The following is an 11,734-nucleotide window of genomic DNA, read 5'->3' as shown; positions in this document are numbered from 1 at the left end:
TCTCTCCACATTAGAAGACAACAAGCTCTTGGTTGCTGAGGTCAAGGATGCTGAACAACATGGCCTTCCTTATTCACCAGGACAATGTGCCCACCACAAGATTTAAATAGGCCAGCATAATAAACCGCTATTCATTTAACATCTACCCAATTTAATCCCAAGAATGCCTGGAGAGAAGAATGGTCCAAGATACCTTCTTGTGGTCTGACCATTAGTGATCCCTCTACCAAGACTGCCTCCCTCTGTCTGGATGAAATTGAACAGAATTAGGTATGATACTGGAAGAAGTATTGGGCCGTAATAGCTCAGGCTGTTAGAGCCTGTTATTAGAACACAGCAGCCTGCAATTACTGCAGGTGCAAGCCCGGCCCAAGGTTGACTCAGCCTTCCATCCTTTATAAGGTAGGTAAAATGAGGACCCAGATTGTTGGGGGGGCAATAAGTTGACTTTGTAAAAATATACAAATAAAATGAGACTATTGCCTTATACACTGTAAGCCGCCCTGAGTCTTCGGAGAAGGGCGGGATATAAATGTAAACAAAAAAAAAAAGTGCCTCTTCATTGTATTAGTGGGAATGGAAAGACTGCCCTTGTAGTGATTGTGGTGCTGATATGCAAACAATTAACCATATTGTGCAAGATTGCCCAGGATTTGCATTCCCTATTTCCTAGAAGATCTGCACGAAGCAATGCCAGAGCCTGGATATCTGAATTGGACAACCCATTATGAGGCCATTGCCTTCTCCCCATGGATGTTTTGTATATAATTATGTGGATTATGTGCATACATTACACTTTTGTCATGTTCTAATCATATGTTAAATAATAATAATAGAATAGAATAGAATAGAATTTTTTATTGGCCAAGTGTGACACACAAGGAATCTGTCTTGGTACATATGCTCTCAGTGTACAGTGTAACTACATTAAATATCACTTACCAACCTAATCTATGCAAATGGATTTTTAAAAGGATCATTACAAGGAACCGAAGACAATTGCTGTTGTTGAGCTGCAATCTGGAGACAAGGAAAAGGAAAACTTTCACCATGATTTGAAGATATTTTTGCAGACAAACTTTTTTCCAAGCCAAAGGTACATAAACACTCCTATATTTCTCAACCCACAGAAGCAAAACTAAGCACTACTTTTCTAGCAGCTAATGTTACAAGCATATACTTCTCAAGGGAAAACTAAGCATGATAATTTCATGTTACAAAATCGAGATGTAGAGTTCTTACAAAGATGAAAGACAAGCAATACAGTCCAGTTTAGGCATTTCAACACCTTGAAAAACTGCAGGACATGGAGGACTTCAAAATATTTGCCACAGTAGCTTGGTCTCTTCAGGCCCAAAACATGTCCAGTTTACTGTGTCTGTATAGTCTACCCACATCTAGCCCAGTTGAATACACCTAACATATTAGCTAGCTTATTGGATCAAGGTTAGTTTGAGAATTATTCACATATCTAAAGTTATCATTTTAGGAAAAAAGAACCAAGAAGCCTTTCCTGAAACATTTCTCATTAAAAGTATCTGTAGCTTTTTCCAGTATTATCAGCTTATTAGATATTAACAAATAAGAATGAGTTCTATTTTTTCCACCCATCCATCTGCTACGGATTTTCTCCTACAAGAACAACTGACACAGAGAAATGTTATATTGGATTATGTAATTAAATCTCGCTTGAAAAATGGGGTGGGCCAACTTTTCATTAACTTTAAAGTTAGGCCATTAAAAGGAGCTCCTTTCTCCTTAAAGGGTTGCCACTGTGAATCAGAATTTTGTTTTTACGACACTAAGAACAACATTCAAATTAAAGTCTTTCTACTTTACTGGGAACCTCTCATTCCAGATCTTCCCAATTAGAGGCCACAGCTTTGTTATTCAGTTTAACAGCTTATAGAAGCCCACTTTCTTTCATCTTGAGAGTAAACACTGGATTGTAGCTATAGGTAACAATTTTTTTTTTGTCTTTTCACTCAACATTCTAAACTAGGCTAACATGGATTTTGTGGTTTAACTTTTTATGGCAATCCAGGCATCGTCTTAATATTTGTGTGAAGTGGACCACTGAGTTAAGCCATAATACAGTCTATTTATTTGAGCATCAAGTTTCTATGTTCACATTTTTTCCCCCTTAGCCCACAGTTAAACCATGTTATAAGTCACTGCATGTAAAATGGAGTCCGGATACTTACTAAACCTTGTGAGGGAGCAGCGAAAGGATCCATCTTGAAAGGATTTTCAAAGCGGTCTTCAGCAGGCTTGGAAATAAGCGGGACAGCATTTTGTCTCAGACCAAGCTTTGGAAGCCCTATGTTGAATAAAGGAACACTTTTGTAAAATATCCAAATATTGCCAGGAAGTTTATTAGGTAGCAAAGAAGTACATATTTGACATCAGACATGAACTTCACAGGAAACAGCACCCAAACTGAGGATATCTTCACTAGAGCAATACATAATGTATTTCTGCAAACTCCATGTCAAGGCTAACTAAGCAACCATCACATACTGTACATGCATGATTCCCAGATTTCATGCAATCAACACAAATCAGCATTGGATTCAGGGACATAGTTGCTTTCTTTTAATGCATAGTATTAGTGTCAGCCTTTCAAGTTAGTCCAGACAGGAAACCAAACTAATGTGTGCTAACACTATATTTACTTCTCCCCTCGCTTGACTTTAATGTGCTTCGGTGGTGCAATGGTTAGAGTGCAGTAGTGCAGGCTACTTCTGCTGCCAGCCAGCTGCCTGCAATTTGGCAGTTCAAATCTCACCAGGCTCAACGTTGACTCAACCTTCCATCCTTCCGAGATGGGTAAAATGAGGACCCAAAATATTGGGGGCAAGATGCTGACTCTGTAAACCACTTTATGCTATATATCGCATATATATTGCCCTCTTCTATAAAGGGTTGTAAAGCAATATATAAGTCTAAGTGCTATTGCTATTGCTACTTAGAGAACTAGGATGGATCTCTTCTGACACGTTTTCTTCACTTCTGTTCTTTTATGGGCTGGGATATCACTTTCCTGACCATTGCCCTGGCTGTGGCTCTTCCTCCTGTCTCCCAAAGGTTATTTCTCACAGCCTGTTACAATTACCCTGCAGCTTTCAATAATACTAGAGCAACTAATAGATTTAAACTTAATGTCAACCGCTTTAATCTAGATTGCAGAAAATATGACTTCTGTAACAGAATCATCAGTGCTTGGAACACTTTACCTGACTCTGTGGTCTCTTCCCATAATCCTAAAAGCTTTATCCAAAAACTTTCTACTATTGACCTCACCCCATTCCTAAGAGGACCATAAGGGGCGTGCATAAGCGCACAAACGTGCCTACCGTTCCTGTCCTATTGTTTTTCTTTTCTTCTTTCTATATATATGCTTATACCTCCTTATATTTACCCATATATGTTTATATACTATATAATCTTTTGTATGATTCCTACATATATTGTTGTGACAAAATAAATAAATACATAAAATAAATAAATTCCTGATTGACTTTCCTAGCCTTTCTCCTCCCTAAACACCATTTACTTCTACTTCTATTTGTGGAAAATCTTCAGGGTTTTTTTTCGGACAGATGAAAGCACTCTAGTAGCCACTGTTGCACCTAAATGGCACAACTTTGTTAACACTGCCTAGTTTCATAAAGAGCCAAAAATTCCCAGACAGATTAAGAACGTGACCTTTTTTTGGTAAACATTTTAATTGCATTATAGAGTATTGTAAAATAAAGAACGTGACTTTCTTTAGCAAGCCAGGAATTCTAGAATAGAAGGCAGCTTTGTGGATGAAGAAGAGAAACTTGTGCTGCCTCAGGAAAGCAGCCATGTTTCTTTCTTACTTTAACAGATCTCCTGGTGTCAATTCAAAGCTGTAATCTATTTGATTATTGTTGTATCACATTCGTTGTCAACCTAAGACAGCATATACAACACCCTTTCTCACCTGGTAGCTAACAATTCCCAGAATTCTGAGCAATGACTGGGGAATTCTGAGTATTGAACTCTTCATGTTTCTGTAGATTGGGAATACTTGTATATTATAGAGTACTAGTGCCCTCTACTGAGGCACCGACTACCACCAACTAAAGGTAAAAGTTCCCCTCGCACATAGGTGCTAGTCGTTGCCGACTCTAGGGGGTGGTGCTCATCTCCGTTTCAATTTTAAGGTTCTAGGCTAATTATAATAAGTTTTTTAACTCGTATTTTAAATTGTATATTGTGGTGTTTGTATTTTATTGTTGCCTGTACACCGCCCTGAGTCCTTCGGGAGAAGGGCGGTATAAAAATCAAATAAAATAAATAAATAAATAAATAAATAAAGCCGAAGAGCCAGTGCTGTCCGAAGATGTCTCCGTGGTCATGTGGCCGACATGACTCAACGCCAAAGGCGCACAGAACGCTTTTACCTTCCCACCAAAGGTAGTCCCTATTTTTTCTACTTGCATTTTTATGTGCTTTTGAAACTGCTAGGTTGGCAGAAGCTGGGACAAGTAACGGGAGCTCACCCCATTACACGGTAGCACTAGGGATTCGAACCGCTGAGCTGCCGACCTTTCGATCGACAAGCTCAACGTCCTAGCCCCTGAGCCACCGCGTCCCATTACTAGACTTACTTAAATTGAAAAATTAAGTTGCCACCAAATACCACACTTTTTGTATCAGTCACTTAGCTAATATAAGAGAAATGGATTATTCAAGGCCACTCAATATGGTCAAGAAGAGGTTTGATATAGAACTAGGTTATTCAATGAGACCAATGAGATCGCGGCCAGCCACATCTCGAGGAACCTCTATTTTGTTACCTGGTTGTTGCTGCTCTGCTCTCCGGGCAGGCACAGCGGGTGGTTTTGTCAGCTGGAAGTCTTTGAACATCTCCTTGACATCTTTTATCTCTTTATCACCCAGAGGATCCAAAGCAGTAAAGGCATCACTTTCTTTTTTTACACTGCACTCCTTCTGTGGTGCAGTTCTAGGAGGCAACTGAGGAGGAGGGCTAGTAGATGACATGGAGGACAACATAGATGGAGGGTGAGATGCCAGAGAAGGTGGAAACATGTTGATATGGAATGGGTTTCCACTAGTAGGAGGCTGTGCCCAGGCATTGGATGGAGAAACACACACAGATTGACTCCAGGGATCAGGAGCTGGAGTCTGGCCTGGAACTGGCTGGCCCCAACCAGGTGATTGTTGAGGAGCACCAAAACCAAGAGATGGTGCAAATTTCACTGGCTGAGTGGTCAGAGCAGTTCCAGGAAACACTGGGGTTGGTTGACCGAAGGGCGTAGACTGGGGACCCCATGCTGGTGTTGGGGATGCTGATGTAGGCAGACCACCTGGGGAAAAAAATAAAATGACTCATTTAAGTAAACTCATTATTGGACAACTCAAAAAAAAAGTATCAATACGATTTCATAAATGTGACTATACTCTTCCCTATATTATCTCTATCCAATTTCCCTCAGTTTTTATCCTGTCTATTTGCAAGAAGGCTTTCTCAGAAGAGTTTTCTAGAAATTATTAACCCGCAGTAAATTGTTTTGTGAAAATCTGGTGACTTTGTTTTGTGGACTTAAAAATTCTGAAAATCCAAGTACAGAATATGCGGTATTGTTTTACTTTCAGATTATATTCACTATCATTTTACTTGGAATACTTTCAAAGTCACTTTATTAAATTTGGGACCGTAGCCTCACAAATCAGCACTACTTTTCCCAGCCCTTAGCCTGGAAGTACAGTATATAATTGTTAGGGAGTCGAGTACCTGAACTTCTTAACTTATGTAGAGCTAGGGCAAAAAAACAAACAAACCCTGAATGGGAATTTGCTTGTTTTTTTGTTAATGGGAGTTTAAACTCTCAGGAGTTTAATGGCACTCTGTCACATAAACATTGCAGGTTGTTGCCATTCAAACTTCTGAAGAAAGAATTCTGTGGGCCTTCCTGGCTGATGCAGAAATGACCAAACTGATTTTTTATAGTTTGTTTGTTTGTTTGTTTATTGCATTAATGTTGTTGCCTCAAGGTGGCTTACAGAATATAAAACAATAAAAATAATAAAAGAAGAGTTGTATTAATTTAATAAAGTCATATTAATCATTTTAGGGTTGTATCCAACAGTGTCTTCCACTACCAGAGGCCTTTTCTTTTGACCCTGTGACTCCCGAGGACATGGACAGATTGCTGGGGAGGTTGAATGCCACCACATATTTACTGGACCCGTACCCCTCCTGGTTGGTGCTGGCCACGCAGGAGGTGACACGAGGCTGGCTCCGGGGGATTACAAATGCTTCTTTGCGGGAGGGGGTCTTTCCTGCTGCCTTGAAAGAGGTGGTGGTGAGATCCCTCCTCAAGAAGCCTTCCCTGGACCCAGCTGTTTTAGGAAATTATTGTCCGGTCTCCAACCTTCGCTTTACGGTGAAGGTTGTAGAGAGTGCGGTGGCACGTCAATTACCCCAGTACCTGGATGAAACTGTCTATCTAGACCTGTTCCAGTCCGGCTTTCGACCCGGATACAGTACGGAGACGGCTTTGGTCGCATTGGTTGATGATCTCTGGAGGGCCAGGGACAAGGGTTACTCCTCTGCCCTGGTCCTATTAGACCTCTCAGCAGCTTTCGATACCATCGACCATGGTATCCTGTTGCGGCGGCTGGGGAGTTTGGGAGTGGGAGGCACCGTTTATCGGTGGTTCTCCTCCTATCTCTCTGACTGGACACAGACGGTGTTGGCAGGGAGGCAGAGATCGACCCCGAGGCGCCTCATGTGTGGGGTGCCGCAGGGGTTGATTCTCTCGCCTCTCCTGTTCAACATCTATATGAAGCTGCTGGGTGAGATCATCAGTGGTTTTGGGGTGAGGTACCAACTGTATGCTGATGATACGCAGGTGTACTTTTCCACCCCAGGCCACCCCAACGAAGCTATAGAAGTACTGTCCTGGTGTCTAGAAGCCGTACGGGTCTAGATGGGGAGGAAAAGGCTCAAGCTTAATCCCTCCAAGACGGAGTGGCTGTGGATGCCGGCACCCTGGTACAGTCAGCTGCAGCCGCGGCTGACTGTTGGGGGCGAGTCATTGGCCCCAATGGAAAGGGTGCGCAACTTGGGCGTTCTTCTGGATGGGCGGTTGTCTTTTGAAGACCACTTGACAACCGTCTCCAGGAGAGCTTTTTATCAGGTTCGCCTGATTCGCCAGTTGCGCCCCTTCCTGGACCGGGATGCCCTATGCACGGTCACTCATGCTCTTGTTACCTCTCGCTTGGACTACTGCAGTGCTCTCTACATGGGGCTCCCCTTGAAGAGTACCCAGAGGCTCCAGTTAGTCCAGAATGCAGCTGCGCGGGTGATAGAGAGAGCGGTTCGGAGCTCTCATGTAACACCCATCCTGCGCAGACTGCACTGGCTGCCTGTTGTCTTCCGGGTGCGCTTCAAGGTATTGGTTACCACCTTTAAAGCGCTCCATGGCTTAGGACCGGGATACTTACGGGACAGTCTACTGCCATCTTCTACCTCCCAGCGACCTATGCGTTCTCACAGAGAGAGACTCCTTATGGTGCCATCAGCCAAGCAAAGTCGACTGGCGGCTCCCAGGGGAAGGGCCTTCTCTGTGGGGGCTCCTACCCTGTGTAACGAACTTCCCCCTGGATTTTGACAACTACCTGACCTTCGGACCTTTCGCCGCAAACTTAAGACCTATCTATTCTGTCTTGCCGGACTGGCTTGATTTTTAAATCTTTTAGCTGATTTTATGGGTTTGAAATTTGTATTAATTTTATAGGGTTGATTGTATTTTAAAATGGGGCCAAATTGAATAAGTTTTTTAATGTTTGTTTTTAGTATTGTATGTGTTGTTGTTGTATTTTATCTTGGCTGTAAACCACCCTGAGTCCTTCGGGAGAAGGGCGGTATACAAATTAAAATATTATTATTATTATTTATTATTTTCAAAAAACGATATAAGGACTGATTTGCTTGACATAAATGTAGAGATTCTCAAGTCATCCAGGTGTTTTGATTGCAAAGAAATATAATCCTTCTAATCCCGTCTCCCACCCTCTCAGAACTAATTCTACCATTGCCCCCACTATCCTGCCAGAACCGATGAAGCTTCTTGAGACGAGAAGCGAAAATCTTTCTCAGGGAAAAAAAAAAGTCCAGTTACCTTTTGAAAAAAAGCATCTTTGAGATTTGCTTGACATACTTTCCCACAATTAACCAATCTACTGTTTACCCTGCAAACCAGAGCTGGTATTCAGCAGGTTCTGACCAGTTCTGGAGAACGGGTAGCGGAAATTTTGAGTAGTTTGGAGAACTGGCAAATACTACCTCTGACTGGCCCCACCCCCATCTATTCGCTGCCTTCCGAGTCCCAGCTGATCTGCTGGGTCTTCTTTTGTTGCCCTGCACAAGAGAATGGTGCTGGAAAGCAGGTTAGTGGGATGGGGAGGAAATGGGGATTTTGCAGTATCCTTCCCCTGGGAGTGGGGTGGGAATGGAGATTTTACAGTATACTTCCCCTGCCACGCCCACCAAGCCACGGCCACAGAACTGGTAGTAAATTTTTTTGAATCCCACCACTACCGCAAATCCCCTTTTTAATGGGTTTGCATAACACCCTGGACCATAGAGTAGTAGTATGTGCATAATTCATTCAACATACTTAGCTAATATGTAAGTTAGGTTCATGTTTCACAATCTTTACCAACCTAGTCCAGGTATGGGAGCTGCTGTAGGAGGATTGGTTTTGAAGAGGTCTAGTGGGTTAGTCTGTACACCGGAAGGCTGTCCTGCAGTAGTCAGAGTGCTTGTTACAGAATATCCAGGAGCAAAAATATCAGGACCAAACAAGTCGCTGGCTGCATTCTAGAAAAAAACCAACCAGAGGGAGCCTTCATTAGAAAGGCTGTGTTTTTTTGTTTGTTTTTTGCACAGAAAGAATTCTGTTATTTGGAGTTAAGTATCTTCAGTCGTGCTTTATGCTACCAGCACCCCAATCTGCTCAGCAACATTGTGACATTCCAGCAGCAAAACCAAGCTAGAGATGTAAGACGTGAGTGATCAACTTCCAGACAAATGATTTCCGTTCATATTAAACAGGGTGGCATGCTTCAGAAACATCAGGTATAGAGATGCAAAACATTAATACAAGCCTATTCTCCTTTACTTGGGTAAAATCTTTTCTAAAAATCTGAAAAACAACAACAACAAAGGAAGACTTTGCAATGTTTATAGTTGTGGCCTGCAGAGTTTTCATGTGCAATGTAAATGATGGTGCAACATCAACTGCCAACAGCATTTTATTGCGGAAGAACAAATCGTGTGTCCTTTTGACAAGCAGTCTCTCTAATGCAGAAGCACTGGGCTACGCACAAACCGAATAAACAGCCCCAAAAAAGCACTCCATGGCATAGGACCGGGTTATTTACGGGACCGCCTGCTGCTACCAATAGCCTCCCATCGACCCGTGTGCTCCCATAGGGAGGGTCTCCTCAGGGTGCCGTCAGTCAAACAATGTCGACTGGCGACCCCCAGGGGGAGGGCCTTCTCTGTGGGGGCTCCTGCCCTCTGGAATGAGCTGCCTCTAGGGATATGTCAACTCCCTGACCTCCGGACCTTTCGACGCGAGCTAAAGACCTTTTTGTTTTATCGCGCAGGGCTGGCTTAATGTAGTTTTAATATGGGTTTTATTATAGTTTTAGTCTATCTCGGCCTAATCGAATTAGCTTTTAAAAATGTTTTTAATTTTTGTGGAATCTGTTTTTATTTGGCTGTAAACCGCCCTGAGTCCTTCGGGAAAAGGGCGATATATAAATTAATTAATTAATTAATTAAATAAATAAATAAATAAAAGAGTGGCATTCTGGGGAACGTAATTACTTCTGTATATAAACTCAGAGGCATGTTTTAAACATATTCCTGAAGAAATGAACACAATTAGAATTAGTTAAATGCTAGCGTTATTATTGCACGTCCAATGCCGGAAGCATCAAACCAGTTTGCAATAAAATGATAATTAATCAGTGTAAAATAGTAAACAAAAGCATGGGGACTAGGATTTGGGAAACTGAGTGAAACTATGATCCAATCAACCATAGAAACTTATGGCCAAGTCGGTCTAAGCCAGGGCTCTCCAACTTTGGCCACTTTAAGATTTATGGACTTCAACTTCCACTCTGGGAGTTGAAGTCTACAAGTCTTAAAGTAGCCAAGGTTGGGGTTGGTCTAAGCCCAATCTACCTCTCAGGTAGCATGTGCTCAGCTCTTATAGGAAAGATGCTTTCCACATTTAATAAAATATATATATATATAAACCTCTTAAATGAAAAATGCCTTAATCTCAGAACACGTGGACAGTCTCTATCAAAAGTCTCAACTACGCTTTTGATTAGGCCTGTCCAATCTAATAATGCAGCCTCACAAGTTCGCAAACTTTTAACATTATTATGTGATTTATATACATTTACTATAGTATATACTTTATATGTGGCCCAAAACAATTCCTCTTCATTCAGTGTGGCCCAGGCAATCCAAAAGAATGGATATCCATACTTTAGATCAGCGGTCTCCAACCTTGGTCCCTTTAAGACTTGTGGACTTCAACTCCCAGAGTCCCTCAGCCAGCAAAGCTGGCTGAGGAACTCTGGGAGTTGAAGTCTACAAGTCTTAAAGGAACCAAGGTTGGAGACCCCTGCTTTCGATCAGGGTTGGACCAAGGTTGGAGACCCCTGCTTTCGATCAGTAGCTGAAAAATACTAGGGAATTCTTGTAGGCTTAGCATTCAGACAAATCAATCATCAGTAGACAAATGGAGGTAAACTGCATACAGTTCAAAAAAGAGTAAAAAAAAAATCCATGAAGGAAACAAACAACCTACAACACATTTCTTCCAGCAGCTAATACTCAGATAAGCAGTGATCAACACCAGACATACAATTAAGCAGAAAACAATATTCCAATCAAAGAACCACCAAGGAGGAAACTAATCTCTCACCAAAATTGGCAGGGGAAGCTATTATAAACAGATAACAAACCTCACATTTACTCACACTGATGACATAATCTAGTTCGGTAATGAAACATATACAAGCAAACAACCAAGCTCAGAGAGCACCAAAAAATTCGTAGTTCAAACCAGAGTTACATATTCATACATTTTCTTTTACTGGAAATAAACCCCAGCAGCACCTTTGGCCAACTTAAGCCAACTCATCAGTTGCACAATAAGGTATGTTTTGCCTGCCCAAATCCAACATAGAAGCCTAATGGTGACAGACTTGGCCAATAAGACTTTTTCCTGGGAGACAAAGTGTGGAACTTTGTATTTCAGAACTTCAGCAGGCTGTGTGTTGCAATATTTTATTGTAACACAGAATGTTTTGCTCCAGCAAGATTTTGTTTTATTGAACTGATTTGAGTACAATGGACAAGCCTTTTTATCACTCAGTAGTTAATGCTAAAACTTACATTTTTAAGATAGGCTTTTAACGGGGGGGGGGGGTATACCCTGAGTGATCTGGCTCCAAGTCCAAAATCCAAAGCATAACCATTAGAATGGGAAAAAAGCTAAATTCAGACTGTCAATCTATCTATCCATCCATCTTTCTCTTTCTTTCTCTTTCTTTCTTTCTTTCTTTCTTTCTTTCTTTCTTTCTTTCTTTCTTTCTTTCTTTCTTTCTTTCTTTCTTTCCTCTCTCTCTCTCTCTCTCTCTCTCTTTT

The 11,734-nt window shown here is 41.7% G+C and overlaps 1 protein-coding gene across 4 annotated transcripts in view; it reads right to left on the bottom strand.

Annotated features, from left to right (window-relative positions):
- Nucleotides 1-11,734, bottom strand: part of DAB2 (DAB adaptor protein 2) — a 54,634-nt gene that overhangs the window by 1,994 nt on the left and 40,906 nt on the right. For 3 of the 4 annotated variants that reach the window (XM_058170288.1, XM_058170292.1, XM_058170290.1), the window contains 4 exons: nt 8,725-8,881; nt 4,830-5,360; nt 2,205-2,320; nt 943-1,020 (listed from right to left, as the gene is read on the bottom strand). In XM_058170288.1, coding sequence (XP_058026271.1) covers nt 952-1,020; nt 2,205-2,320; nt 4,830-5,360; nt 8,725-8,881 — 873 coding nt within the window. In that variant the 3' untranslated portion in view covers nt 943-951. The remainder of the gene's footprint in view (nt 1-942; nt 1,021-2,204; nt 2,321-4,829; nt 5,361-8,724; nt 8,882-11,734) is intronic. The other variant, XM_058170289.1, reaches the window with a different exon arrangement.

Source organism: Ahaetulla prasina, chromosome 2 (genome assembly GCF_028640845.1).
Source record: "Ahaetulla prasina isolate Xishuangbanna chromosome 2, ASM2864084v1, whole genome shotgun sequence".
Lineage (NCBI taxonomy): Eukaryota > Metazoa > Chordata > Lepidosauria > Squamata > Colubridae > Ahaetulla > Ahaetulla prasina.
The sequence above is the reverse complement of the archived record's forward strand: the minus strand, read 5'-3'. Positions and strand labels throughout refer to the sequence as shown.